At 44.7% G+C, this 27,947-nt stretch overlaps 1 protein-coding gene across 2 annotated transcripts; it reads left to right on the top strand.

Annotated features, from left to right (window-relative positions):
* Positions 1 to 22,971: 22,971 nt before the first annotated feature.
* bmp4 (bone morphogenetic protein 4) lies at positions 22,972 to 27,676 on the top strand. Of its 2 annotated transcripts, XM_070877482.1 has the most exons (4): positions 22,972 to 23,155; positions 24,972 to 25,087; positions 25,707 to 26,065; positions 26,714 to 27,676. In XM_070877482.1, the coding sequence occupies exons 2-4, from the start codon at positions 25,059 to 25,061 to the stop codon at positions 27,550 to 27,552; spliced, it is 1,227 nt and encodes a 408-aa protein (XP_070733583.1). In that variant the 5' UTR covers positions 22,972 to 23,155; positions 24,972 to 25,058; the 3' UTR covers positions 27,553 to 27,676. The 2 variants fall into 2 exon arrangements, with proteins under 2 accessions (XP_070733583.1, XP_070733584.1); XM_070877483.1 differs by lacking the exon at positions 22,972 to 23,155 and having other exon boundaries at positions 24,978 to 25,091.
* The last annotated feature ends 271 nt before the right edge of the window (positions 27,677 to 27,947 follow it).

Here is a 27,947-nt window from a genome sequence, read left to right as displayed (position 1 = left end):
TCCACTGGCCAGGCAGAACGGGCAGTTCAGACCATCAATCAAAGCTTGAAATGCGTGTCAGAAGGCTCCCTGCAGACCTGACTATCCCGAATGCTGCTCAGCTACCTCACCAGACCCCACTCACTCACTGGGGTTCCCCCAACCGAGCTACTCATGAAAAGGGCGCTCAAAACAAGGCTCTCTTGTCCACCCTGATCTCCATGATCACGTGGAGGGCAGGCGGCATCAACAAAGTGTATACCATGACTGCACAAATTTGTCACGTGATATTGAGGCCAAGGACCCTGTTTTGTACTCAATTATGGACAAGGTCCCAAATGGCTCGCTAGCACGGTCATAGTCAAAGAGGTGAGTAGGGTGTTTCAGGCCAATGGACTAAAGTGCAGAAAACATTTGGACCAAATCAAATTGCAGTTCACCAACAGCTACGAACAACCCGAAGAAGACACCATCAACTTTGACCCTCTAACACACACACAAGTGGCAACTGACATCATAGTTGACCATGAAAGTGAACTCACCATCCCCAGCAGCCCGGCAAGGCTGGCTGCCTAGCAGCCCAGTGAAGAACTGACCAACTCACCCACAACCTTTGAATTACCCACATTTGTATTGAGATGATCGACAAGGGAGCAAAAAGCCCCAGATCGTCTGACTTTGTAAATAAGTGTACTATTGACTTTACGGGGGAGTGATGTTATATATTTAACCCCTTGCAACCTATATTACACTATCCCAGTATCCATTGGGAGCGCGGTATATAAAGAGGCCACCCACGAGGTACCTGCACTCTGGAGTCTTACTAAAGGAACTAAGGTCACACTTGCTCATTGTACACAGTACTCCGTTTATTATGATCGCATCAAGAACCTTCTGACTCGGAGGTGATGGACTACTACTGAGCCATGGCTGACACCATCAGGAAGCATGGGGTCAGCTTTTACATGTATGTTGGTGATACACAGCTCTAGCTCTCTGCCTCTACTATTGATTCAAAGATTATTTCTAACATGAAGACCTAAATGAACTAATGTTCTCTAGCTCAATGTAATCAAAACCAAAACAATTACTTCTGTCTCTGTCAGCATCTCCATGCCTCTGGTCTGGATTCCATTGAACTTGCCAGCTATGACCTCAGGAAATGCAGAACAATTTGTGCTGCTTGATCCTAAGTTTGGCTTCCTTCCACAAATCCAATCTGTTATCAAAATTGCTTTCTGCCCCCGACAACCCTACCCCTACTTCGTCCTCTCCTTCTGCTTAAACTTTAGTCAAGGTAATTACAGGTAAGGAAAGCCATTTGAGACATCTTGGTTTATTTATCCAGAAAGACCTTACAATCTCGCCATTGCAGAATTTAATTGTTCCTTAAATAATTCCAGTGTTTTCATCTCCACTACTCTATTTGAAAGTCCAATCTATGTGTCGATCACTCTTGATGTGAAAAAGAACTTCATGGTATTAAACCCAAATTTGCGTTTTGCTAGTTTGAACCTGTGTCTCTTTGTTCTACTCTTACAATTTAATTTGAAGTAATTTCCTGGATTTACCTTTTCAATACAATGCTAACATCTATGCCTCAATAACCACAACTTTCTTGACACTCATCCCAATATGACAGGCATGGTGATAATAGATAAGAACTTGAATTGAACATTCCGCTCACTCGGCAGTTTTCTGGAAGGTACAGGGTACCAAGTCACACAGTCAGAACAACCATGGCAGCAACCTTTTTGACGCTAAACAGGCCTTGCATGCTGTAAAGAAAGGATTCAAGCTATTTGACCTTCAGCTGAGCTTCTGACCCCATCACCTGTTCATCACCAAGTCCGCCTACTTCTACCTACATAACATTGCCAGTTTCCGCCCCGCCTCAGCTCATCTGTTGAAACCCTCATCTATGCCTTTGTTACTTCTAGACTTGACTATTCCAATGATCTCCTGGCTGACCTCCCACCTTGCATCCTCCGTAAACTTGAGTTCATCCAAATCTGCTGCCCATATCCGAACTCACACCAAGTCCCTTTCACCCATTACACCTGTGCTCACTGACTTGCGTTGGCTCCCGATTTGGCAACAACTCTATTTTAAAATTCTCATCCTTATTTTCTAATGACCTCCCCCCTCTCGATCTCTGTAACCTCCTTCAGTCCTACAATCCTCTGAGATCTCTGTGCTCCTCCAATACTGGCTTCTTGAATATCCCTGATTTTAATCGCTCCACCATTGGACCAATTTCTACACAAGTGCCAGGCAATGGTTATGTCCAACAAGCGAGAGTCTAACCACTGTCCCCTCCATTCAATGGCATTACCATCGCTGAATACCCCACCATCAACATGGTGGAGGTCACCATTGATCAGGAGCTTAACTGGACCAGCCACATAAATATTGTGGCAACAAGAGCAGGTCAGAGGCTGGGTATTCTGCGGCAAGTGTCTCACCTCCTGCCTCCCCAAAGCCTTGCCACCATTTACAAGACACAGGTCAGGAGTGTGATGGAATATTCTTCACCTGCCTGGGTGAGTGCAGCTCCAACAACGCTCAAGAAGCTCAACATCATTCAGGACAAAGCAGCCCGCTTGATTGGGACCCCATCCACCAACTTTAACATTCATTCACTCCACCACCGGCACACCATGGCTGCAGTGTCTACCATCTATAAGATACATGCAGCAACTCACCAAAGCTTCTTCAGCAGCACTCCGCGATCTCTACCACCTAGCTGGACAAGGGCAGCAGGTGCATGGGAACACCATCACCTCCATGTTCGCTCCAAGTTACACACCATCCTGACTTGGAATTATATCGCCGTTCCTTCATCGTCGCTGAGTCAAATTCCTGGAACTCCATCTGTAAAAGCACTGCGGGAGTACCTTCACCACAAGGATTGCAGCGGTTCAAGAAGGCAGCTCACCACCATCTTGAGGATAATTAGGGATGAGAAATAAATGCTTGCCTTGCCAACGACACCCACATACCTGATCGAAGTTTTTAAAAGCTTTTGGTCAGCTGTCCAAGTATCTCTTTATGTGGCTCGGTGTCAAATGTGATAACACTCCTGTGAAGTGCCCTGGGATGTTTTACTACTTTAGAGGCACTATATAAATGCAAGTTAGCGGTGTTGTTTATCAAATTCACATAAAACATATTCTGGAATAGATTACTCCTTTGTGATGAAAGCTCACGTGTATAGAGTTCACAATTGTGAAATAGGGCTTGAGCCATCTCGGACCATGACCCGGTCACTTTAAAACTCACTCTGGCCATTCTTTTGCCCCCAGCCAAAGCAAAATTGCGATGCCACAAACCTGTCCTTCTTGGTGATCCAAGGTTTCTGTGTCCTTATAATCATTTCATATCCTCTATGCTGCAGCTAAAACAGTACAAAATGTTACAGCAATAGAGAACTTGAGCACAGAATAATGTATTTGGAGACTTAACACGAGACACAAGTCAGATAACAAAGTGAGGGCTCTAATTGTGATTAGAGGGGAGTTAAACAATCTACTGTCTCTCGGTGCAGGGAACTTACTCTGCTTCATTAGAACAAAACATTATGAACAGGGTTACAAGCTCCTTCACCAGACTAGAAACATTGCATGCATTAGAAAATGAAATGTCCTCTTCACCTCTTACCCCAATTCAATTAATAGAGAGTTTTCAGTTTATACTTCAGGATCTCGAGCTACCTAGCGGAAAAAAACAAAGTTATTTAACGAGCCTCCCCACCTCAATTGCCACCAGACAGAAGCCTGTCACAATTGCACAATCCAGGCAATGGAGATCCCAGCAACAATAGATTGGCTGCAGTTTGGCAAACTACCAAGGCCTAGTGGGTTCCCTGCTAAATTCTATCATCATCATAAGCAGTCCCTCGGAATCGAGGAAGACTTGCTTCCACTCTTAGCATGTTCTTAGGTGGCTGTACAGTCCAATACGAGAACCACAGTCTCTGTCACAGGTGGGACAGATAGTCGTTGAGGGAAAGGGTGGGCAGGGAGCCTGGTTTGCCGCCGCTCCTTCCGCTGTCTGCGCTTGATGCATGCTCTCGGCGACGATACTCGAGGAGTTTAGCGCCCTCCCGAATGCACTTCCTCCACTAGGGGCGGTCTATGGCCAGGGACTCCCAGGTGTCAGTGGGGATGTTGCACTTTATCAGGGAGGCTTTGAGGGTGTCCTTGTAACGTTTCCTCTGCCCACCTTTGGCTCGTTTGCCGTGAATGAGTTCCGAGTAGAGCGCTTGCTTTGGGAATCTCGTGTCTGACATGCGAACTACGTGGCCTGCCCAGTGGAGTTGATCAAGTGTGGTCAGTGCTTCAATGCTAGGGATGTTGGCCTGACCCGGACGCTAACGTTTGTGTGTCTGTCCTCCCAGGGGATTTGCAGGATCTTGCGGAGACATCGCTGGTGGTATTTCTCCAGCGACTTGAGGTGTCTACTGTACGTGGTCCATGTCTCTGAGCCATCCAGGAGGGCGGGTATTACTACAGCCCTGTAGTCCATGAGCTTGGTGACAGTTTTGAGTGATTGGTCTTCAAACACTCTTTTCCTCAGGCGGCCGAAGGCTGCACTGGCGCAATGGAGGTGGTGTTGGATCTCATCATCAATGCCTGTTCTTGTTGATAGGAGGCTCCCGAGATCGGGGAAGTGGTCCACGTTGTCCAGGACCATGCCATGGATCTTGATGTCTAGGGGCAGTGTTGTGCGGCGAGGAATTCTATAAAGTCCGACCCTCTCAGCTGAAACCAATGTTACTGAAATTATTCCATTCATAAAAGATGTAAGTAGCTTCTCAGACGCGCCCAGTGAAATGGCAATTAAACTGATACATAACAAAGGCAAATATCCCACCTCATGTATATTCAACCATACTCAATAATGATTATAAAATACTAACCAAAGTCCGGGCCTCCAGACTGGACACGATAGCACACAAACTATTCCACTGAGACCAAATGGACGTCATCCAGGAGTATCAATGAGGAGACACATCAGATGGTTAATTAATGTGGTACATCATTGCAGCAGTAACAGAACTCCTGCCTTCATGCTCTCCCTAGATGCAGAGATGGCATTCAATAACTGGAACATTCTTCTACCTATGCCTGAGAAAATAGCATTTGGCGAGACATTCAGGCAGTGCGTTAATATCTTGTATTCCGAACTCCCTCCACAGTATATACGAGTGGCTACCCCTCTCCTGCATTTTTCCTTCAGACAGGGATCCCCTCTCTTTTTGCTTTGGCCATAGAATGTTTGGTAACAGCCAAAAGGATAAATTCAGACTTCCAGGGAGTGTAGGCTGATGAGGCTGAACACAAAGTAATGCTGCATGCTAAAGATGTGTTACTATATGTTACCAGCCCCATATCCTTGCTTTTTGTCATCTTCCAAGTCATCAATGACTTAGGTCACCTTTCAGGTTGCAAATATAACTTTGGCAAAACAGAGGTGCAGGGTCTTACATCTAGTATGAATGGAATAATTTCAGGATCTTCCTGCACAGGTACAGGAACCTACTACCCTCTTGTCTGGTTAGACACAGGGTGTAGATACCTGTGTTTGTCAGTAACTATTACACTTTTGACACTGCACAGGAATTGCTCTCTCTCTCTAGCAAAAATTATAATCTAAAATATTAGCTTGTTTATTTAAGCAAAAAGGACACAACTGTAAAGCAATTCAGGTGATCTATGAATCCATCTGGAAAATTGCTATACTACAAATCCTTCTTCCATAATTGGAGATAATTGGAATTATGCATTAGGATGGAGAATGAAACAGTTAATTCAGAGACCATGGTCCAGAACTTAAAGATGGGTAACTTTGAAGGTATGAGGCGTGAATTGGCTAGATTGATTGGCGAATGATACTTGAGGGGTTGACTGTGGATGGGCAATGGCAGACATTTAGAGACCGCATGGATGAACTACACCAATTGTACATTCCTGTCTGGCATAAAAATAAAAAAACGAAGGTGGCTCAACCGTGGCTATCAAGGGAAATCAGGGATAGTATTAAAGCCAAGGAAGTGACATACAAATTGGCCAGAAATAGCAGCGAACCCAGAGACTGGGAGAAATTTAGAACTCAGCAGAGGAGGACAAAGGGTTTGATTAGGGCAGGGAAAATGGAGTACGAGAAGAAACTTGCAGGGAACATTAAGACGGATAGCAAAAGTTTCGATAGATATGTAAAGAGAAAAAGGTTAGTAAAGACAAATGTAGGTTCCCTGCAGTCAGAATCAGGGGAAGTCATAATGGGGAACAAAGAAATGACGGACCAATTGAACAAGTACTCTGGTTCGGTATTCACTACGGAGGACACTAACAACCATCCGGATATAAGAAGGGTCAGAGGGTCTAGTAAGGAGGAAGAACTGAGGGAAATCCTTATTAGTCGGGAAATTGTGTTGGGGAAATTGATGGGATTGAAGGCCGATAAATCTCCAGGGCCTGATGGACTGCATCCCAGAGTACTTAAGGAGGTGGCCTTGGAAATAGCGGATGCATTGACAGTCATTTTCCAACATTCCATTGACTCTGGATCAGTTCCTATGGAGTGGAGGGTAGCCAATGTAACCCCACTTTTTAAAAAAGGAGGGAGAGAGAAAACAGGGAATTATAGACCGGTCAGCCTGACATCGGTAGTGGGTAAAATGATGGAATCAATTATTAAGGATGTCATAGCAGCGCATTTGGAAAGAGGTGACATGATAGGTCCAAGTCAGCATGGATTTGTGAATGGGAAATCATGCTTGACAAATCTTCTGGAATTTTTTGAGGATGTTTCCAGTAGAGTGGACAAGGGAGAACCATTTGATGTGGTATATTTGGACTTTCAGAAGGCTTTCGACAAGGTTCCACACAAAAGATTAATGTGCAAAGTTAAAGCACATGGGATTGGGGTTAGTGTGCTGACATGGATTGAGAACTGGTTGTCAGACAGGAAGCAAAGAGTAGGAGTAAATGGGTACTTTTCAGAATGGCAGGCGGTGACTAGTGGGGTACCGCAAGGTTCTGTGCTGGGGCCCCAGCTGTTTACATTGTACATTAATGATTTAGACGAGGGGATTAAATGTAGTATCTCCAAATTTGCGGATGACACTAAGTTGGGTGGCAGTGTGAGCTGCGAGGAGAATGCTATGAGGTTGCAGAGTGACTTGGATAGGTTAGGTGAGTGGGCAAATGCGTGGCAGATGAAGTATAATGTGGATAAATGTGAGGTTATCCACTTTGGTGGTAAAAACAGAGAGACAGACTATTATCTGAATGATGACAGATTAGGAAAAGGGGAGGTGCAACGAGACCTGGGTGTCATGGTACATCAGTCACTGAAGGTTGGCATGCAGGTACAGCAGGCGGTTAAGAAAGCAAATGGCATGTTGGCCTTCATAGCGAGGGGATTTGAGTACAGGGGCAGGGAGGTGTTGCTACAGTTGTACAGGGCCTTGGTGAGGCCACACCTGGAGTATTGTGTACAGTTTTGGTCTCCTAACTTGAGGAAGGATATTCTTGCTATTGAGGGAGTGCAGCGAAGATTCACCAGACTGATTCCCGGGATGGTGGGACTGACCTATCAAGAAAGACTGAATCAACTGAGCTTGTATTCACTGGAGTTCAGAAGAGTGAGAGGGGACATCATAGAAACGTTTAAAATTCTGACGGGTTTGGACAGGTTGGATGCAGGAAGAATGTTCCCAATGTTGGGGAAGTCCAGAACCAGGGGTCACAGTCTAAGGATAAGGGGTAAGCCATTTAGGACCGAGATGAGGAGAAACGTCTTCACCCAGAGAGTGGTGAACCTGTGGAATTCTCTACCACAGAAAGTTGTTGAGGCCAATTCACTAAATATATTCAAAAAGGGAGTTAGATGAAGTCCTTACTACTCGGGGGATCAAGGGGTATGGCGAGAAAGCAGGAATGGGGTACTGAAGTTTCATGTTCAGCCATGAACTCATTGAATGGCGGTGCAGGCTAGAAGGGCTGAATGGCCTGCTCCTGCACCTATTTTCTATGTTTCTATGTTTCTAGACGAGGGGATTAAATGTAGTATCTCCAAATTTGCGGATGACACTAAGTTAGGTGACAGTGTGAGCTGCGAGGAGGATGCTATGAGCCTGCAGAGCGACTTGGATAGGTTAGGTGAGTGGGCAAATGCATGGCAGATGAAGTATAATGTAGATCAATGTGAGGTTGTCCACTTTGGTGGTAAAAACAGAGAGACAGACAATTATCTGAATGGTGACAGATTAGGAAAAGGGGAGGTGCAACGAGACCTGGGTGTCATGGTACATCAGTCATTGAAGGTTGGAATGCAGGTACAGCAGGCGGTTAAGAAAACAAATGGCATGTTGGCCTTCATAGCGAGGGGATTTGAGTACAGGGGCAGGGAGGTGTTGCTACAGTTGTACAGGGCCTTGGTGAGGGCACACCTGGAGTATTGTGTACAGTTTTGGTCTCCTAACCTGAGGAAGGACATTCTTGTTATTGAGGGAGTGCAGCGAAGGTTCACCAGACTGATTCCCGGGATGGCGGGACTGACCTATCAAGAAAGACTGAATCAACTGGGCTTGTATTCACTGGAGTTCAGAAGAATGAGAGGGGACCTTATAGAAACGTTTAAAATTCTGATGGGTTTAGACAGGTTAGATGCAGGAAGAATATTCACAATGTTGGGGAAGTCCAGAACCAGGGGTCACAGTCTAAGGATAAGGGGTAAGCTATTTATGACCGAGATGAGGAGAAACTTCTTCACCCAGAGAGTGGTGAACCTGTGGAATTCTCTACCACAGAAAGTTGTTGAGGCCAATTCACTAAATATATTCAAAAAGGAGTTAGATGTAGTCCTTACTACTAAGGGGATCAAGGGGTATGGCAAGAAAGCAGGAATGGGGTACTGAAGTTGCATGTTCAGCCATGAACTCATTGAATGGCGGTGCAGGCTAGAAGGGCTGAATGGCCTACTCCTGCACCTATTTTCTATGTTTCTATGTTTCTTTAATAGAAAAAGCCAGCTGCACTATTTTTTCAAGTTGGCATCTGTTGTAATAGTTTCCATGGAATTAAATCTAAATTTCCATAAATGTACAATATTATATACTGCTTTAGTGTTTATATTGCTATCTGTTATATTAAGCAAAGTATTCAGTACAAAACCATTGAATATCATTTATCAGTGAAACAAACTGAGTATTATATTGCCTCCCCCACAGTCTACCATTTTTACTTGAATATATAAGTAGTGATTTTTAAGCACAAAAAAAGTTACTGTGGCTTAATGTGAGGAATTAGTAGTTCTTATTTTCTACAGTGTAGTATATGGAGAAAGAGTCAGACTGAACTGTGAGCTCAAAGTAAAATGTGACCATAGTCTTTTATTGCAGGTCTCCGGAGTGCCTCTCCAACCTGTGAAGCACTCTTAAATACCTGTGCTCCCAAGGAATTATGAGATCCTTTGGGACTCCGGGGAATGAGCTCTCTGGTGGCTGTACAGAGTATATACAAGTCCAGATACGTAACAATATTCCCCCCCAAAGTCAATAGTGTAACTATTTACAATATGAGTCGATCTGGGGCCCTTCTTGCCCTGGTTGATCGTCTCAGTGTGAAGGCTGATGTTGTTGAGTCATTTGTTGAGCCCTCGCTGGGCTGCCTGGTGTGTTGGGCGCTGCAGGGCTGCTGTGGATGATGGGTTCTGCTTCCTGGTCAACCGTGGTGTTGGTTGCCACTGGTGTGTATGTTGGGGGATCAAAAAAGGTAGGGTCCAAGGTGGGTTGCTCAGGATAGTCCGTGAATCTGAGTTTGATTTGGTCCAAATGTTTCCGGTCAATGAGTCCATTTGAAAGTTTGACCCGAAACATCCTGCTCCCCTCTTTGGCCAAAACAGTGCCGGGAAGCCACTTGGGAACTTGCCCATAATTTAATACAAACACAGGATCATTGACTTCAATCTCGTGAGACATTTGCGCTATCATGGTATGCACTTTGTTGAAGCCGCCTGCTCTCTACCTGTTCATGTGGAGAGGGTATGGCGGGGGGGGGGCTGCTGGGATGGGTGATCAGCCATGATCTTGTTGAATGGCGGTGCAGGCTCAAAGGGCCGAATGGCCTACTCCTGCACCTATTTTCTATGTTTCTATGTTTCTATGTAGATCAGGGTGAATAACGAGAGCCTTGTCTTAAGTGCACTTTTCATGAGCAGTTCAGCAGGTGGGACCCCAATGAGTGAGTGTGGTCTCATGCGGTCGCTAAGCAGAACTCGGGATAGGCGAATCTGCAGTGAGCCTTCAAGCCTTGCTTAATGGTTTGCACTGCTCTCTCTGCCTGACCATTGGATGCTGGTTTTAATGGGGCAGAGGTGACATGTTTGATCCCGTTACGGGCCATAAATTCTTTGAACTCAGCACTGGTAAAACATGGCCCATTGTCGCTCACCAGGACATCGGGTAAGCCATGTGTGGCAAACATGGCCCGCAGGCTTTCAGTGACGTGAAGCCGATATTATCTCACATTCAATCCACTTGGAGTACGCGTCTACAACCACAAGAAACATTTTACCCAAAAACGGGCCTGCATAGTCGACATATACCCTAGACCACGGTTTGGAGGGCCAAGACCATAAATTTAGCAGCGCCTCCCTGTCTACATTGCTTAACTGCGAGCATGTATTACATCTGTGAACGCAGGACTCTAAGTCCGCAGTGATGCCGGGCCACCACACATGGGATCTGGCTATCGCTTTCATCATTATGATGCCTGGGTGGGTACTGTGGAGGTCACTGATGAAGGCGACTCTGCCCTTCTTGGGGACCACTACTCAATTGCCCCACAGAAGGCAGTCTGCCTGTATAGACATTTCATCTTTGCACCGCTGGAATATTTATCTCTTCCTGCATTTCCACTGGGACACTGGACCAGCTCCCGTGAAGCACACAACTTTTGACTTGAGATAATAAGGAGTCCTGGCTTGACCAGGTTTTAATCTGCCGGTCAGTAACGGGCGATTGCTCACTCTCAAATGCTTCCATAACCATGGCTAGATCTGCGGGCTGCGCCATTTCCACCCCCGTGGTGGTCAATGTCAGCCTACTGAGAGCATCGGCGCAGTTTTCTGTGCCTGGCCTGTGGCGGATGGCGTAGTTGTGTGCGGACAACGTGAGCGCCCATCTCTGGATGCGGGCATTTATCCCTTTGCTCTCGGAAAACAGGGATATATGTGGCTTCTGGTCAGTTTCCAATTCGAATTTTAGCCCAAACAGGTATCGATGCATTTTCTTTACCCCATAGACACACGCTAACGCTTCTTTCTCAATCATGCTGTAGGCTCTCTCAGCCTTAGACAGACTCCTGGATGCATAAGCAACCTGTTGCAGTTTCCCAAAATCATTAGCTTGTTGCAATACACATCTGACGCCATATGATGACGCATCACATGCTAGTACCAAATGCTTACATGGATCGTACAACACAAGCAATTTGTTTGAGCATAACAATTTTCTCGCTTTTACAAAGGCATTTTCTTGGCTTTTGCCCCAAACCCATTCTCCCCGTTTTCGTAGTAAGACATGTAGTGGTTCCAGCAGGGTGCTGAGACCTGGTAAGAAGTTACCAAAGTAGTTCAAGAATCCCAGGAACGACCACAGCTCCGTCACGTTCTGTGGCCTCGGTGCGTTCTCGATTGCCTCCGTCTTTGCGATGGAGGGCCTGATGCCGTCCGCCGCAATCCTCCTTCCTAAGAACTCCACTATAGGCACCAGGAAAATGCACTTTGAGCATTTTAACCTGAGCCCCACATGGTTGAGTCGACTAAGAACCTTCTCCAGGTTCTGCAGATGCTCGACTGTGTTCCGACCTGTGACCAAGATGTCGTCCTGGAAGACCAAGGTGTGCGGGACCGACTTCAGTAAACTTTCCCTGTTTCTCTGGAATATCGCCGCCGCTGATCGGATTCCAAACGGGCATCTGTTATAAACAAAAAGACCTTTGTGCATGTTGATGCAGGTGAGGGCCTTCGATGATTCCTCCAGTTCCTGCGTCATGTAGGCTGAGCTCAGATCCAGCTTCGTGAACGTCTTTCCTCCCGCCAGCATTGCAAAGAGTTGTTCGGCCTTTGGAAGTGCGTATTGGTCCTGCAGGGACAAACGATTGATAGTTACTTTGTAATCACCACAGATTCTGATGGTGCTATATCCCTTGAGGACTGGGAAAATAGGACTGGCCCACTCACTGAACTCGATCGGTGAGATGATGCCCTCTCTTTGTAGCCGGTCGAGCTTGATTTCTACCCTTTCTCTCATCGTGTACGGTACTGCTCTCGTCTTGTGATGGATAGGTCGTGCCTCCGGAATTAGGTGGATCTGCACTTTTGCTCCTTGGAATTTTCCGATGCCTGGTTCGAACAGCGAAGGAAATGTGTTTAAGACCTGTACACACGAAGTGTCGTCAGCGGGTGATAGCGCTCAGATGTCATCCCAGTTCCAGCGTATCTTTCCCAGCCAGCTCCTGGGTGGGACCATCGCCCGGTACCACCCAGAGTGGTAGCTTATGCACCGCTCCATCGTAGGAGACCTTTACAGTACCACTGCCGATTACAGGAATCAGTTCTTTTGTGTAAGTTTTTAGTTTCGTGTGAATTGGAGTTAAGACTGGTCTTGAGGTCTTGTTACACCACAACCTTTTGAAAGTCTTTTTGCCCATGATCGACTGGCTCGTGCCCGTGTCCAGCTCTATTGACACCAGGAGTCCATTTAGTTCAACAGTCAGTATTATCAAGGGACCATGTATCCTTTGTATCGGCATGAATGGAAACGATGATCAACCCCGCGGCTCCAACAAGGTGTTAATGGCCTTGCATTCATCACCCTTGATGGTGGACTCTGAGACATCTGCGGACGTGTAAGTGCAGGTATGTGTGACCTGCCCTGTCCGTTACAATTCGAAAACAACATCACTTTGCTCACAGTACTTGTAGCAGCACTTGTGTGCTGAGAGATTTGCTTAGTATTGTCGCTGGTGGCAATGAACGCCTGGGCTATCACTATGTCCTTACTCAAGGTTGGGGTCACTGCAGTCAAAATTTTGCGAAGTATGGTTTCATGGCCAATGCCAAGTATGAAAAAGTCTCTGAGCATGTACTCCAAATGTCCTTCAAATTTGCAATGTCCTGCAAGGCGTCTTAGCTCGGCGACATGACTCGCCGCTTCCTGGTCTTCAGATCTTTTGTAGCTGTAGAACCAGTACCTCGCCATCAGAACACTTTCCTTCAGGTTCAAATGCTCTCGGACCAGTGTGCACAAATCGTCATACGATTTCTCCGTGGGTTTCGCTGGAGAGAGCAGATTCTTCATGAGGCCATATGTCGGTGCCCCACAGACGGTGAGGAGGATCGCTCTGCGTTTGGCAGCGCTCTCTTCCCCATCTAGCTCGTTGGCCACGAAGTATTGGTCGAGTCGCTTCACAAAAGTTTCCCAATCATCTCCCTCCGAGAATTTCTCCAGGATGCCCACTGTTCTCTGCATCTTTGGGTTCGCTATCTGTATCTCGTCACCAGTTGTTGTATGGAGAAAGAGTCAGACTGAACACTGTGAGCTCAAAATAAAGTGTGACCTTAGTCTTTTATTGCAGGCCTCCAGAGTGCCTCTCCAACCTGTGAAGCCTCCTTAAATACCTGTGCTGCCAAGGGATTGTGAGATCCCTTGGGACTCCGGGGAAGGAGCCCTCTGGTGGCTGTACAGAGTATATACAAGTCCAGATACATAACATACAGAGGGTTTAAATTTGAAGTGTAGAGGAAGCCTATATTCAAGTAAATACGGCATTATTTGCAATAATTTTATAGGAATTTGAGTTATTATTATCTTGCTTTAGGAATGTTAAACTGTGATGGTCCCACAAAACGTGATAGCTTTGAATTAACAGTCTTTTCACTGTCCTCGTGCAATGTTGGATTCCCCATCCATCACCGTATCAATTAATGTTCTTTATGACCAAGATTTGTATTGCAAGGGTGGGGCGAATTGAGTGTGTGCGTCATCAGAGTCTGAGAGAATCTAGAAAAAGTCAGGAAGTGCTAGAACTGACAGAGGATGTATTGACAGCTTTGTATGCCAGAGATGGTTAACTCTCAAATGAGGAATTGAGAGACTTGTTGAATTTGAAGTAATATTTAGGAACTGCAAATTAAAATGTTAAGTTAGTGAGCATTTGAAGATCCTGGCAATTTTCCTCAATTGCGAATGCTAGTTCTTGGGTGGAAGCAAAAACTGTGTATTCAATACAGAGGCCTACAACAAATTTGCCTGCCTACCCTGTTCAATTAGGGAATCCCTTGTGCTTCAATGACTGTCCCCTTATCCTCTCAATTGGGGAATCCCTTGTGCTTCAATGTCTGTTCACTTATCTGAGAGCTTGCGTTAATATTGAATATTTAATATGAACAATTGGCTACTTCCCTTGGTGATAGGTCTGATAATTTGATCTTATTGTGGAGGAATTGCAGATGTGAAGGCTTATAATATGTGGTTTATAATATGTTGGAGCATCAACTTGTGTACAACTGCACTGCCCTGCTGTGTTTTTGTTTGAATTATAGTTTGAAAAGCAATTTGGAGAGGCAGCTGCAATCTATAACACGATTACATGTCACTAAACACAGCAGTGTATATGCCTTTGTTTTCAAATTGGGTGAATTGCTGGGCAGCACAACATATTTGAAACAAATATGTATATAATCCATGATTCTCTATATGGGAAGGCCCTGATTTTCTTTACTTTAAGAAAAATATAGGGTGTGGCGGGAAGGTGGAGTTGAGATCAAAGATTTGCCATGATCTTATTGAATGTGGAGCAGGTTTGAGGGTCCATATTCCTACTCCTGCTCCTATTTCTTGTGTTCTTATTTAGTGACACCCAGATAGTGGTATTCACTAGTAGATTGATACAGTACAGCATTGCAGGTCCTTGGAAGAGCTTATCTTCTCTCCCTCCCAGTTGAAGAATGCCTTGTACCATGAGAACATAAAACAAATTATTTACAGAATCTCTCCACCACCTCGCTGCATCCTACTCCTGCAACCTTCTCCTGCCCTAGTGTTCAGTTCTCGCCCTCTGCTCTTATTAGTCTGGACCTCTATGTATCTCTTCTCCCTCCAATCCATCATCACAGGCAAAATGTTTAGCCTATATGCTATATGGCTCTACACTCTGGAATTCTCTTCCTAAAGCTCTCCTGCATTGTTACATATATCCTCATCATTAAAAGCCTCCTCAAAATCTACCTGTTTGACTATGCGTCCAGTCATCTGCTTGCACTACCATCCCTTGTTTCCTGCTCTGTGTTAATTACCCTGCCCCACTATTTTAAAGGCACGGTCTAAGTTCTTGCACTGAACTAGAAAAGGCCATTTGGCATATCTCATGTATCCAACTCTTCTGGATTCTACAGAACCCATTTAACTCCCTGATGAAAGAATCTGTAATCTTTCTCCCTGTCCTTCACATCCCAAGGAAAATCGAATGAAACTCCTCCAACACCACGTTTATATTACCTATCCTTGATCAGTTCCTTTCATTTCCACAATCTCAGTATCTGAAGAATTATCATGTTCCACCGAATATTTCATCAAAGCTATTTATACATCCTTCTCCTTTTTAATCCCACTCCTAACCCAATATTTAAACAACTCTTTTTCAAAGATGTTAAAACAGCATTAACTGTTTTAGCATGGAGTCTATTCCCCATGTCTAATCTCCAGTCTCACGTGTTAATTTTGTAGCTTCTAATTTGAATAACATTCCTGTTATATTATATACACCTCTTAGTACTTTGAGGAGCTGGATCCCACACATTCCATTTTCCGCCAATGAAAACATGATATTTCTAAGGGTCTTTAAATATTAATGACTTGGAGCTCTTAGTTGCTCTTCTCTGAACTCTCTCAATACATCAATGTCCCTTTGGAGATGAGATGCTGAAAATTACATATATTCCAGAGATTCAATGATTAGTTACAAGAAATAGTTTAAATTACTATACAACAACAACAACTTGTATTTATATAGCACCTTTAACATAGTAAAACATCCCAAGGCACTTCACAGGAGTATTATGGGACAAAAAATTTGACTCTGAACCACATAAGGAGAAATTAAGACTTTGGCAAAAATAATAGAAAAGCAAATTATAATCTAAATGGAGAAAAATTGCAACGATCAATTGCATGGATGAACGGGACTTGGTGTGAGTTAGGACAAGGGCAGCCGTGTTTTGGAAGACCTCAAGTTTATGTAGGGTAGAATGTGGGAGGCCAGCCAGAAGTGCGTTGGAGTAGTCAAGTCAGGTCTAGAGGGACATAATGTTTTATTATTTATTAGTAACTACACTTTACATTCTTTAAAAATATTTATTTGGATTTTGTTTTCCCTATTGCTTTTCTTGGCAATGTAATGTACATTGGAACAGGAAACTCGAGACATAGCTACAGTGGTCATAGATGTTCATCTGAAAAATTGGAAACCATTATCGATGATTTATTGAGAGTACCAGTCAATGTGAAGTTGTTACTAATGAGGATAATAAAGTACTTTGCTGAATCTTAAGCATATTTAACTATATCTAATCGTAACTAGAGAAGGGCTTCTCTTCCCGCTCCCGCATCGTTACCTCTGGTGTCCCCAAGGATCTCTCCTTGGCCCCTTCCTATTTCCCATCTACATGTTGCCCCTTGGTGACATCATTCGAAAACACAAAGTCAATTTCCATGTGTACGCTGATGACACCCATCTCTACCTCACTACCACTTCTCTCGACCCCTCCATAGTCTCTAAATTGTCAGACTGCTTGTCCGACATCCAGTTCTGGATGAACAGAAATTTTCTCCAATTGAATATTGGGAAGACCGAAGCTATTGTTTTTGGTCCCCACCACAAATTCTGTTCCCTAGCCACTGACTCAATCCCTCTCCCCAACTTCTGTCTGAGGCTGAACCACACTGTTCGCAACCTTGTGGCCAAATGAGCTTTTGACCACATATCCGTGGCATAACTAAGACCACCTATTTCCACCTCCGTAACATCACCCATCTCCACCTTTGCCTCAGCTCATCCACTGCTGAAACCCTCGTCCATGCCTTTGTTAGCTCTAGACTTGACTACTCCAACACACTCCTGCATGGCCTCCCACATTCTACCCTACGTAAACTTGAGGTCATCCAAAACTCTGCCGTGTCCTAGCTCACCTAAGTCCTGTTCACCCATCCACCCCTTGTGCTTGCTGACCTACATTTGCTGCCGGTTAAGCAATGCTTTGATTTTAAAACTCTCATCCTTGTTTTCAAATCACTCCATGGCCTTGTCCCTCTCTATCTCTGTAAACTTCTCCAGCCCCACAACCACCCCAGATATCTGCCCTACTCTAATTCTGACCTCTCGAGCATCCCTGATTTTAATCGCTCCACCATTGGTGGCCGAGCCGTCAGCTGCCAAGGCCCTAAGCTCTGGAATTCCCTACCTAAACCTCTCCATCTCTCTACCATTCTTTCCTCCTTTAAGACACTCCTTAAAACCTACCTCTTTGACCAAGCTTTTGGTCAGTTGCCCTAATTTCTCCCTATGTGGCTCGGTGTCAAATTTTGTTTTCGAACACTTGGTGACGTGCCTTGGGACGTTTTACTACTTTAAAGGTGCTATAAAAATGCAAGTTGTTGTTATGATTTTATTTTACCCTCAAGCCTTGCTTTCCTCTCCTCTACCCATGCACAATTTTGAAAAGAAAGGATTCACCACTTGGACTATCTCTAAGAATGACTGCGTAAACGTGAACTATATTTAAAAGTGATAAAGATGTTAGTGGGAATACGTGCCAACTAGCTATTTGTCTCCATTCTGTAGTTTTTTTTAAATTAACAGCTTAGACTTTCAACTAATCTATATATCTGCAGATGTATCAGAGAGTTTGGGAGGCTCCGAGAGCGGAAGTCCGTGAGTTCGGGAGGCCAGGAGTCCAAGGAGCAGGAGGGCCGGAGGTAGGCGAGGAATTCACTTCTGACGAGGATCGGAGAGTCGGAGGAGCGGGCAGCTTAAAAATAGCGTGAGTCGGAGGAGCGGAGCAGGTCGGGACAGCGAGGCCCATAAAAGGGCCCAGCAGTCAGAGGAGGAGCCAGCTGGTGCAGGGGCAGGGGCAGAAGGTAAACAAAGAAGTAAAAAGAAATTGAAGTGTGACATTACAGCCAAGCAGATAAGTGATTGGCTGATGGATTGGTGAGTATTTAATCTTTTTCTTTTTCTTTTCTGATCAGTAAGAAATCTTTGGCATTGTTATCAATTTGGTTAATTTAAGGGGTGAGCCATGGCAGGAGAGCCCAGACCCATGTCATGCTCCTCTTGTGCTATGTGGGAAGTCAGGGATGCTCCCAGTGTCCCTGACAACTACATGTGCAGAAAGTGTATCCAGCTGCAGCTCCTGACAGACCACATTGCTGCACTGGAGCTGTGCATGGCTTCACTCTGGAGCATCCATGATGCTGAGGATGTCGTGAATAGCACGTTTAGTGAGTTGGTCACACCGCAGGTAAAGGTTACACAGATGGAGAATGCGTGACCATCAGGCAGAGCAGTGGAAGGAAGGTAGTACAGGGGTCCCTCCAAAACAGATACTCCACCTTGGGTACTGTTGGGGGAGATGGCTCATCAGGGGAAGGCAGCAGCAGCCAAGTCCATGGCACCAGGGGTTGCTCTGCTGCTCAGGATGGCAGGAAAAAGAGTTGGAGAGCTATAGTGATAGGGAATTCTATTTTAAGGGGAATAGATAGGCGTTTCTGCGGCCGCAAACGAGACTCCAGGATGGTATGTTGCCTCCCTGGTGCAAGGCTCAAGGATGTCTCGGAGCGGCTGCAGCGCATTCTGGAGGGGGAGGGTGAACAACCAGCTGCCGTGGTACATATAGGTACCAACGATATAGGTAAAAAATGCGATGAGGTCCTGCAAGCTAAATTTAGGGAGCTAGGAGTTAAATTAAAAAGTAGGACCTCAAAGATAGTAATCTCAGGATTGCTACCAGTGCCACATGCTAGTCAGAGTAGGAATTGCAGGATAGCTCAGATGAATACGTGACTTGAGGAATGGTGCAAGGGGGAGGGATTCAAATTCCTGGGACATTGGAACCAGTTCTGGGGGAGGTGGGACCAGTACAAACCGGATGGTCTGCAGCTGGGCAGAACCAGAACCGATGTCCTAGGGGGTGTGTTTGCTAGTGCTGTTAAGGAGGGTTTAAACTAAAATGGCAGGGGGATGGGAATCTCTGCAGAGAAGCAGAGGAAAGTAAAAAGGGGGCAGAAGCAAAAGATAGGAAGGAGAAAAGCAAGAGTGGAGGGCAGAGAAATCAAGGGCAAAAATCAAAAAGGGCCAGATTACAATATAATTCTAAAAGGACAAAGAGTGTTAAAAAACCAAGCCTAAAGGCTCTGAGTCTCAATGCAAGGAGCATTTGTAATAAGGTGGATGAATTGACTGCACAGATAGCTGTTAACAGATATGATGTAATTGGGATTACGGAGACATGGCTCCAAGGTAATCAAAGCTGGGAACTCAACATCCAGGGGTGTTCAATATTCAGGAAGGACAGACAGGAAGGAAAAGGAGGTGGGGTAGCATTACTGGTTAAAGTGGAGATTAACACAATAGTAAGGAAGGACATTAATGTGGATGATGTGGAATCTGTATGGGTAGAGCTGCGAAACATCAAAGGCCAGAAAATGTTAGTGGGAGTTGTGTACAGACCACCAAACAGTAGTAGGGAGGTTGGGGATGGCATCAAACAGGAAATTAGGGACGCATGCAATAAGGGTACAGCAGTTATCATGGGTGACTTTATTCTGCATATAGATTGGGCTAACCAAATTGTAGCAATACTGTGGAGGAGGATTTCCTGGAGTGTATAAGGGATGGTTTTCTAGACCAATATGTCGAGGAACCAACTAGAGAGCAGGCCATCCTCGACCAAGTCTTGTGTAATGAGAGAGGATTAATTAGCAATCTGGTCATGCGGGGCCCCTTAGAGAAGAGTGACCATAATATGATAGAATTCTTCATTAAGATGAAGAGTGACACAGTTAATTCAGAGTCTAGGGTCCTAAGCTTAAAGAAAGGAAACTTCGACGGTATGAGAGGTGACTTGGCTAGGATAGACTGGAGAATGATACTTAAAGGGTTGATGGTGGATAAGCAATGGCAGACATTTAAATATCACATGGATGAACAATTGTACATCCCTGTGTGGCGTAAGAATAAAAAAGGGAAGGTGGCTCAACCGTGGCTAACAAGGGAAATTAAGGAAAGTGTTAAATCCAAGGAAGAGGCATATAAATTGGCCAAAAAAACCCAGCAAACCTGAGAACTGGGAGAAATTTAGAATTCAGCAGAGGAGGACTAAGGGTCTAATTAGGAGGGGGAAAATAGAGTATGAGAGTAAGCTTGCAGGGAATATAAAAACTGACTGCAAAAGCTTCTATAAATATGTGAAGAGAAAAAGATTAGTGAAGACTAATGTAGGTCCCTTGCAGTCAGAATCAGGGGAATTCATAATGGGGAACAAGGAAATGGCAGACCAATTGAACAAATACTTTGGTTCTTTCTTCACTAAGGAAGACACGAATAACCTCCCGAAAATAGTAGGGGACCAAGGGTCTAACGAGAAGGGGGAACTGAGGGAAATCCTTATTAGTCAGGAAATGGTGTTAGGGAAATTGAAGGGACTGAAGGCCGATAAATCCCCAGGGCCTGACAGTATGCATCCCAGAGTACTTAAGGAAGTGGCCCTAGAAATAGTAGATGCATTGGTGGTCATTTTCCAACATTCCATGGACTCTGGTTCAGTTCCTATGGATTGAAGGATAGGTAATGTAACTTTTTATAAAAGGAGGGAGAGAGAAAACAGGGAATTATAGACCGGTTAGCCTGACATCGGTGGTGGGGAAAATGCTGGAATCAATTATTAAAGATGTAATAACAGCGCATTTGGAAAGCAGTGACAGGATCGGTCCAAGTCAGCATGGATTTATGAAAGGGAAATCATGCTTGACAAATTTTCTGTAGCTTTTTGAGGATGTGACTGGTAGAGTGGATAGGGGAAAACTGGTGGATGTGTGGTGTATTTGAACTTTCAAAAGGCTTTTGACAAGGTCCCACACAAGAGATTAGTGTGCAAAATTAAGGCACATGGTATTGGGGGTAATGTATTGACGTGGATAGAGAACTGGTTGGCAGACAGGAAGCAAAGAGTGAGAATAAACGGGTCCTTTTCAGAATGGAAGGCAGTGACTAGTGGGGTGCCGCAGTGTTCAGTGCTGGGACCCCAGCTATTTACAATATACATTAATGATTTATAGGAAGGAATTGAATGTAATATCTCCAAGTTTGCAGATGACACTAAGCTGGGTGGCAGTGTGAGCTGCGTGGAGGATGCTAGGAGGCTGCAGGGGGATTTGGACAGGTTAGGTGAATGAGCAAATGCATGGCAGATGCAGTATAATGTGGGTAAGTGTAAGGTTATCCACTTTGGTGGCAAAAACAGGAAGGCAGATTATTATCTGAATGGTGACAGATTAGTAAAAGGGGAGGTGCAACGAGACCTGGGTGTCATGGTACATCAGTCATTGAAGGTAGGCATGCAGGTACAGCAGGCAGTAAAGAAAGCAAATGGCTTGCTGGCCTTCATAGTGAGAGGATTTGAGTATAGGAGCAGGGTGGTCTTACTGCAGCTGTACAGGGCCTTGGTGAGACCACACCTTGAGTATTGTGTGCAGTTTTGGTCTCCTAATCTGAGGAAGAACATTCTTACTATTGAGGAAGTGCAGCAAAGGTTCACCAGACTGATTTCCGGGATGGCAGGACTGACACATGAAGAAAGACTGGATCGACTAGGCTTATATTCACTGGAATTTAAAAGAATGAGAGGGGATCTCATAGAAACATATAAAATTCAGATGGGATTGGACAGGATAGATACAGGAAGATGTTGGGGAAGTCCAGAACCAGGGGTCATAGTCTGAGGATAAGGGGTAAGCCATTTAGGTCCGAGATGAGGAGAAACTTCTTCACTCAGAGAATTGTGAACCTGTGGAATTCGCTACCACAGAAAGTTGTTGAGGCCAGTTCATTAGATATATTCAAAAGGGAGCTAGATGTGGCCCTTACGGCTAAAGGAATCAAGGGGTATGGAGAAAAAGCAGGAATGGGGTACTGAAGTTGCATGATCAGCAATGATCATAGTGAATGGTGGTGCAGGCTAGAAGGGCCGAATGGCCTACTCCTGCAACTACTTTCTATGTTTCTATGTATCGTGCATCTTCCAGTCCACACTTCACAGTGCCCTATTAGTTAGGACATTTAAAAGCCAAGCCTTTCAGCTCTTGTAAAACCTTCTTTCACCTTTATTAATCATACTTCGACTTCTAGTATCGAGCACAACTATCTTTCGTGCACGTTTACCATCCTTTGTTTTTAACTTTCTATCTGTTTCTCCTTCCATCGCTATGAATTGTATCTCTGAATGAATTTGCTGCCTTCCCTTTTATTTCAATGTACTTTCTTTTGCTCACGGGATATTTTTGTCGCTCCGGAAGAACTCAATCACATGTGTGTGTGGATTCTGAATAAAGTACATATCTTCCCAAGCCAAACGTGTTGTTTACAGCAAAGCTAATAAACGCCACTGCATTAGTTTAAGGAAAACTGGAAGAGGAAAATGCGCTACTTGTGGTATGTTCGGTGTATACGCGCTAATCTCCGGTGACTTGTTGGGTGTACAACTATTATCCACTTCAGCAGGAAGGAAGTGGAATATTATAGAGATCGCATAAGTGAGGCTTTATAAACTCGTGTTAAAATACCACAATGACGTACATACTTTCCAACAAATTGCATGAACTGGGCGGCCACATATTAGTCGGATTGACTGATAGTTGCAGCTCGGTTTCTTAAAATGGATCTAATACGGGGTTTTGTGTATGTGCGTCTTTCCGTAGCGTGTTAATCCAGCCCGTTTCAGATCAATTGAATTTATTGGACCAGGTTATCAAGTTGTTAAATTATACCTGACGATAATCATGCAAATGAATTAGATGCGATTATTTTGGAGTATATGCGATAACTCTATGGTGAGTCATCTTTAACTTCGATGAAGACATTGTGGATCATGTATGTGGTATTACTGAGACTGTTGTATCTTGCAGCCCTGAACATTAATGAGTATGAATTGACACTGGTTATTTCAGCTATATGTTGGTTTCTTATTATTGTAGTCACACGTGCTTCACGTAACAAAACGCGAGGGCGCTATTAGCCTTGTATTTGAAAAATTCACTTCCTAGCAAGCACATATTTCGTCTGGATGTATTTATCAAAGTTTACGGTGTTTTGAACATCGATTGGCTGATTCCAATAAAGATCTATCTGGTTTAACTTATTTTAAGGTTCAGTGTCAGAAGCAAACCCTCTATTAAGTCAAAAGGTTACTGCAGTACGATTATTATTGAAGTTTTGGAGATAAGGGACAAATTGTGCTTATAGAATCTTGTATAAAACATCCGCGACACCTTAAACGTGTTATGATGCGACGAAGTGTTAAAATCGTAGCTTAGATCTTTAGTAGTCAGTTTGTAGTGTGATTTCAAGGTAATGAGTATAGTACAGAATTGATAACCACAGTAATACAGCTTTGCCAATATCTGGCAAGTCGTGCTTTCACACCTATGAGGTGAGATGCCAGCTCATTCCAGTCATTTTTATGCCCTACCTGAAACTTTAAAAAAATGCGCTGACGTTTATTGAGTTATTTCCTATTGTATCAGTGAAACGTTTGTGTAATTGGTTTCGTTTTTCTTGTGGGTGAATTCGGCTAATAGTTGTATACATTTTGAAAGCATTTTGATACAGCTTTTAGTGAAAGTGGGTGTTGGTCGTCGTATCGTAGATAATTGGGATGTTCTGTTTTGCTGCAGAGTTGCAGAAATAACAATCTATGTAATCCAACACCACGCCTGATTGTGGGATTTTGCCCCGACCATACCAGAGCTCGTACTTTTGATCTTCCGATTACAGAACTCAGAAGTTTTCTTATTGGAGGTGTGGATGTGGACTGTTTGGATTTGTGCACTGGAACTTGGCTGCGAGGGACTGTTTTCAGGAAATAAATTAAACGTTGTGCTGCAATTTATGACCCTAAGTTTGTGAAATGCAGTGCTGACAGTTTCATGCGGTTGATAAGAATGCGTGCACGTTGACATCAAATTCTGCGCTGGTGGCATCTATTTGCTGTGTGTCCGCCTTTTGTAATTGTGTGTGTGTATATATGTATGCATGTATATACATGATCCTACACTGGAAATTGTCTCGTGTGGTGAAGCAGGTAGCATTAATGTGGGTTCATTTCCGTGCAAATTTCACGCGGGATCCTGTGCAACTCGATAATCGGTAGTGCTGGATCCTGCGTGTACGTCTGCAGCGGAATCGTTCGCTGGCAATCCATGTGCCTGTGCCGCTGAGCACAATTCCTACTCTGCGCTCCCCCTGTGCGTGCTGTTCCAGTGTCAAACTCGATCTCTGGGCTCTGTGCCCCGCACTGATTGACAGGCGGGTCGGGCTCCTCCCCTCTGGCAGAGGCGCTCGAGAGCGGAGCGGGGGGCGGGGTTGTGCCGGGTGATTGACAGGTGGGGCAGTGCCGGGTAATTGATAGGCAGGGAGGGCCTATGCCGGCTGATTGACAGGTGGGTGGCGGCCGCCACTCTGTGGCGGACTGAGGCGCGTGAGCCGGGGCGGGGCCGGCGAGGATGATTGGCAGTCGGGGCGGGGCCAGCGAGGATGATTGGCGGCTGGGGCGGGGCCGGCGAGGATGATTGGCAGTCGGGGCGGGGCCGGCTGACGTCGCGGAGAGGAAGCAGAGACTCTGCTCATTATATTCAAATGTTGTTCAAGGAGGGATTCGATAATACGTAGCCGAGCAGCCAGCTCCAGAGTCCCTGAGCTTTTCAAGAACTTGTCCAAGATCGGCTGTCAAGAATCATGGACTGTTTTCATCTGCCTTGTTTTCTGTCAGTGAGTAGACCTTTTTATACTTTTCTATTAGGTTGGGAGGGATTTCGTGTTCCTGTTTGCATACTGTAGCGATGTGTGTGTTTTTTTACCCATTTATTTGATTGCTCTCTTGTACTTGCGATCCTTCCCTACATGATTTAATTATAGCTGTGTGTTGGGTGAGAGTATGTTTCGGGGGGTTTTGCACTTGTGCCTTGGTTGTCAATAAGCAATTAAGGAAGTGTTGCACCGACAGACCCCAGGCTATCAAAGTAGTGGATGTGAAAGTGTGATCACACTTAAAATAAAATCTTTTAACACGACTTTTGTGGACTTTATTTTTCCATTTCTCAAAAAATCATGAGCCGTTTGGGGAGATGCCCGTTACAAGAATTTATACTTGTTGCTTCCAAAGAAACCAGCCTAAAATAATTACTAAGATAGTGAAAACACAAAGAGTAACAGGATGGTGCTATCTGGCTGATTATGGGCTATTTAACTGTAACCGAGTGAGACCAAGTAATTATACCTCTTCTCTCACTCTCTTTCTCTGTGTCGTGCGCTCTCTCTGGGGCGTTGATTGAAGATTACTCTTAATTCTCATTCAGGATTTTTGTTGCTTGTTTTGCTCCGCAGAGACACCATGATTCCTGGTAACCGAATGCTGATGGTAATTTTATTATGCCAAGTCTTACTGGGAGGTAATGCTAGTCTGATACCGGAGGAAGGAAGGAAAAAGTTTGCTGAGCAAAACCAGGCGGGTGGACGTCGCTCTCCGCAAAACCATGAACTGCTCCGGGAATTCGAGGCCACTTTACTCAACATGTTCGGACTGCAACGGCGCCCACAGCCCAGCAAATCTGCCGTTGTGCCCCAGTACATGCTGGATCTCTATAGGCTGCAGTCCGGGGACGAGATCACCCATGACATTAGCTTCGAATATCCCGAGAGATCCACCAGCCGGGCCAACACCGTGAGGAGCTTTCATCATGAAGGTACTGGAGCTGCAGTCACTGTTAGAGAAGCATTGAGTTATTGCATTGATTAGAGCAGTTATGATAGATGGAGTAATACTAACAGAACATGGCGGGAGATTAAATGTGAAATGTATGCAGAAGCAATTTCTTACATTGCATTTGGGTTTCTGTTTAACATTGGGGCTGCGGGAGACGATGTTTGTTGCCTGTATTCTTCAGGACACCATGCAAAGATGTATGTGATTTTAAAACGTGGCTTGTCTGTATTAAAAGTGTTTAAATTAAAAGCTTCTTTGACATTAAATGATGGGTGCAGCATCTATATGGAGTTTTAGACTTCTCCAACTTGCAGCGTTTATAGTTCATGATAGTTCATGTTTCAATGTCGATGTTGGAGGGGGAGGGAGGGGGTTCCTGGCAGGTGACAAAAGTATTTTTTGAACTCTGCCGCCTTACAGTTAGTGTTTAGCTCGTGCGGGGAACTGTAGTTTGCATTCATTTCTCTTGTACACAACTTTGTTTTTAGTCGAGCGCTAGTTTTACAAGGTGGGAGTTGTGGTCTGGGTTTATCAAATTCTGGGTATTTTGTTTTGGTCCAGAGGCATTTTTATTTTCCGTGGGTGAATCCGATTTTAAGGGTTGTCTTTCATTTCTGTTGCGTAACAGAACACTTGGAGCTGATGCCAGGGCAGAGGAAAGATTCCCAGCTTCGTTTTGTGTTTAATATCAGCGCGGTGCCCGAGAACGAGGTTCTGTCCTCTGCAGAACTCCGGCTGTACCGGGAGCAAATCGACAGCCTGTTGAACCCGAAGGAAGGATTCCATCGCATCAATGTTTATGAGATTATGAGAGCCCCCAGCGAGAAGGGCGACCTCATCACCAGGCTCTTGGACACCAGGCTGGTCCACCAGAACAGGACACGATGGGAGAGCTTTGACGTGAGCCCGGCGGTACTGAGATGGACCATGCAGAAACAACCCAACCACGGTCTGGCCGTCGAGGTGACCCACCTGAACGAAACCAAAAGCCGGCAAGGCATGCATGTAAGGATTAGCAGGTCGCTGCACCAGAGGCACGGCAATTGGTCCCAGCTCAGACCCTTGCTTGTAACGTTCAGCCACGATGGCAAAGGACACGCTCTGACCCGGAGGGTGAAACGCAGCAGTAAAGGCCAGAGGCGCAAGAAAAACAAATCGCACTGCAGGAGGCACTCTCTCTATGTGGATTTCAGCGATGTGGGCTGGAATGACTGGATAGTGGCACCGCCTGGTTACCAAGCTTTTTATTGTCACGGGGACTGCCCGTTCCCACTGGCAGACCACCTGAACTCCACTAACCACGCCATCGTGCAAACTCTTGTAAATTCTGTAAATTCCAACATCCCCAAGGCCTGCTGCGTCCCGACAGAACTCAGTCCCATCTCAATGCTCTACTTGGACGAATATGATAAAGTTGTTCTGAAAAACTATCAGGAGATGGTTGTGGAGGGATGTGGGTGCCGCTGAAAAAAAATAATAATTGACTTTTTATAATGTCTGAACACTATTCGTAACAGGCGTTCACCATTACATTATTTATGACTTATGTGCAAATGTTGACCATATGATCATATATTTTGACAAAATATATTTATAACTACATATAAAAGGAAAATAAAAGTGTCATATTTTAAACGTAAATAAATTTCTGTACAACGTCTTTGTTAACTGTATATTAGAATGTATATGTTTAAATTGGAATATAGAAAAAATGTTCATAAATGTTCATTAAGTGTACTATTTATTATTTTTTCACCTTTTTAAGAATAAGTTCACAGTGTGTAAGTGTATGTGCGGATTTAGACGTCTAGGCAGAGTACTTAATGAGTCCCCCTTTTGCCTCTTAAAGGAAGCACTCTGAA

Source organism: Pristiophorus japonicus, chromosome 4, assembly GCF_044704955.1.
Source record: "Pristiophorus japonicus isolate sPriJap1 chromosome 4, sPriJap1.hap1, whole genome shotgun sequence".
NCBI lineage: Eukaryota > Metazoa > Chordata > Chondrichthyes > Pristiophoridae > Pristiophorus > Pristiophorus japonicus.
Note: the sequence above shows the minus strand (reverse complement) of the source record. Positions and strands in the feature narration are given on the sequence as shown.

Coding starts and splice junctions, on each gene's coding strand:
- bmp4 (XM_070877482.1), top strand. CDS start 25,059: ATGGACTGTTTTCATCTGCCTTGTTTTCT. Junction 25,088..25,706: donor TTTCATCTGCCTTGTTTTCT/GTCAGTGAGTAG, acceptor TTTGCTCCGCAG/AGACACCATGATTCCTGGTA. Junction 26,066..26,713: donor GAGGAGCTTTCATCATGAAG/GTACTGGAGCTG, acceptor GTTGCGTAACAG/AACACTTGGAGCTGATGCCA.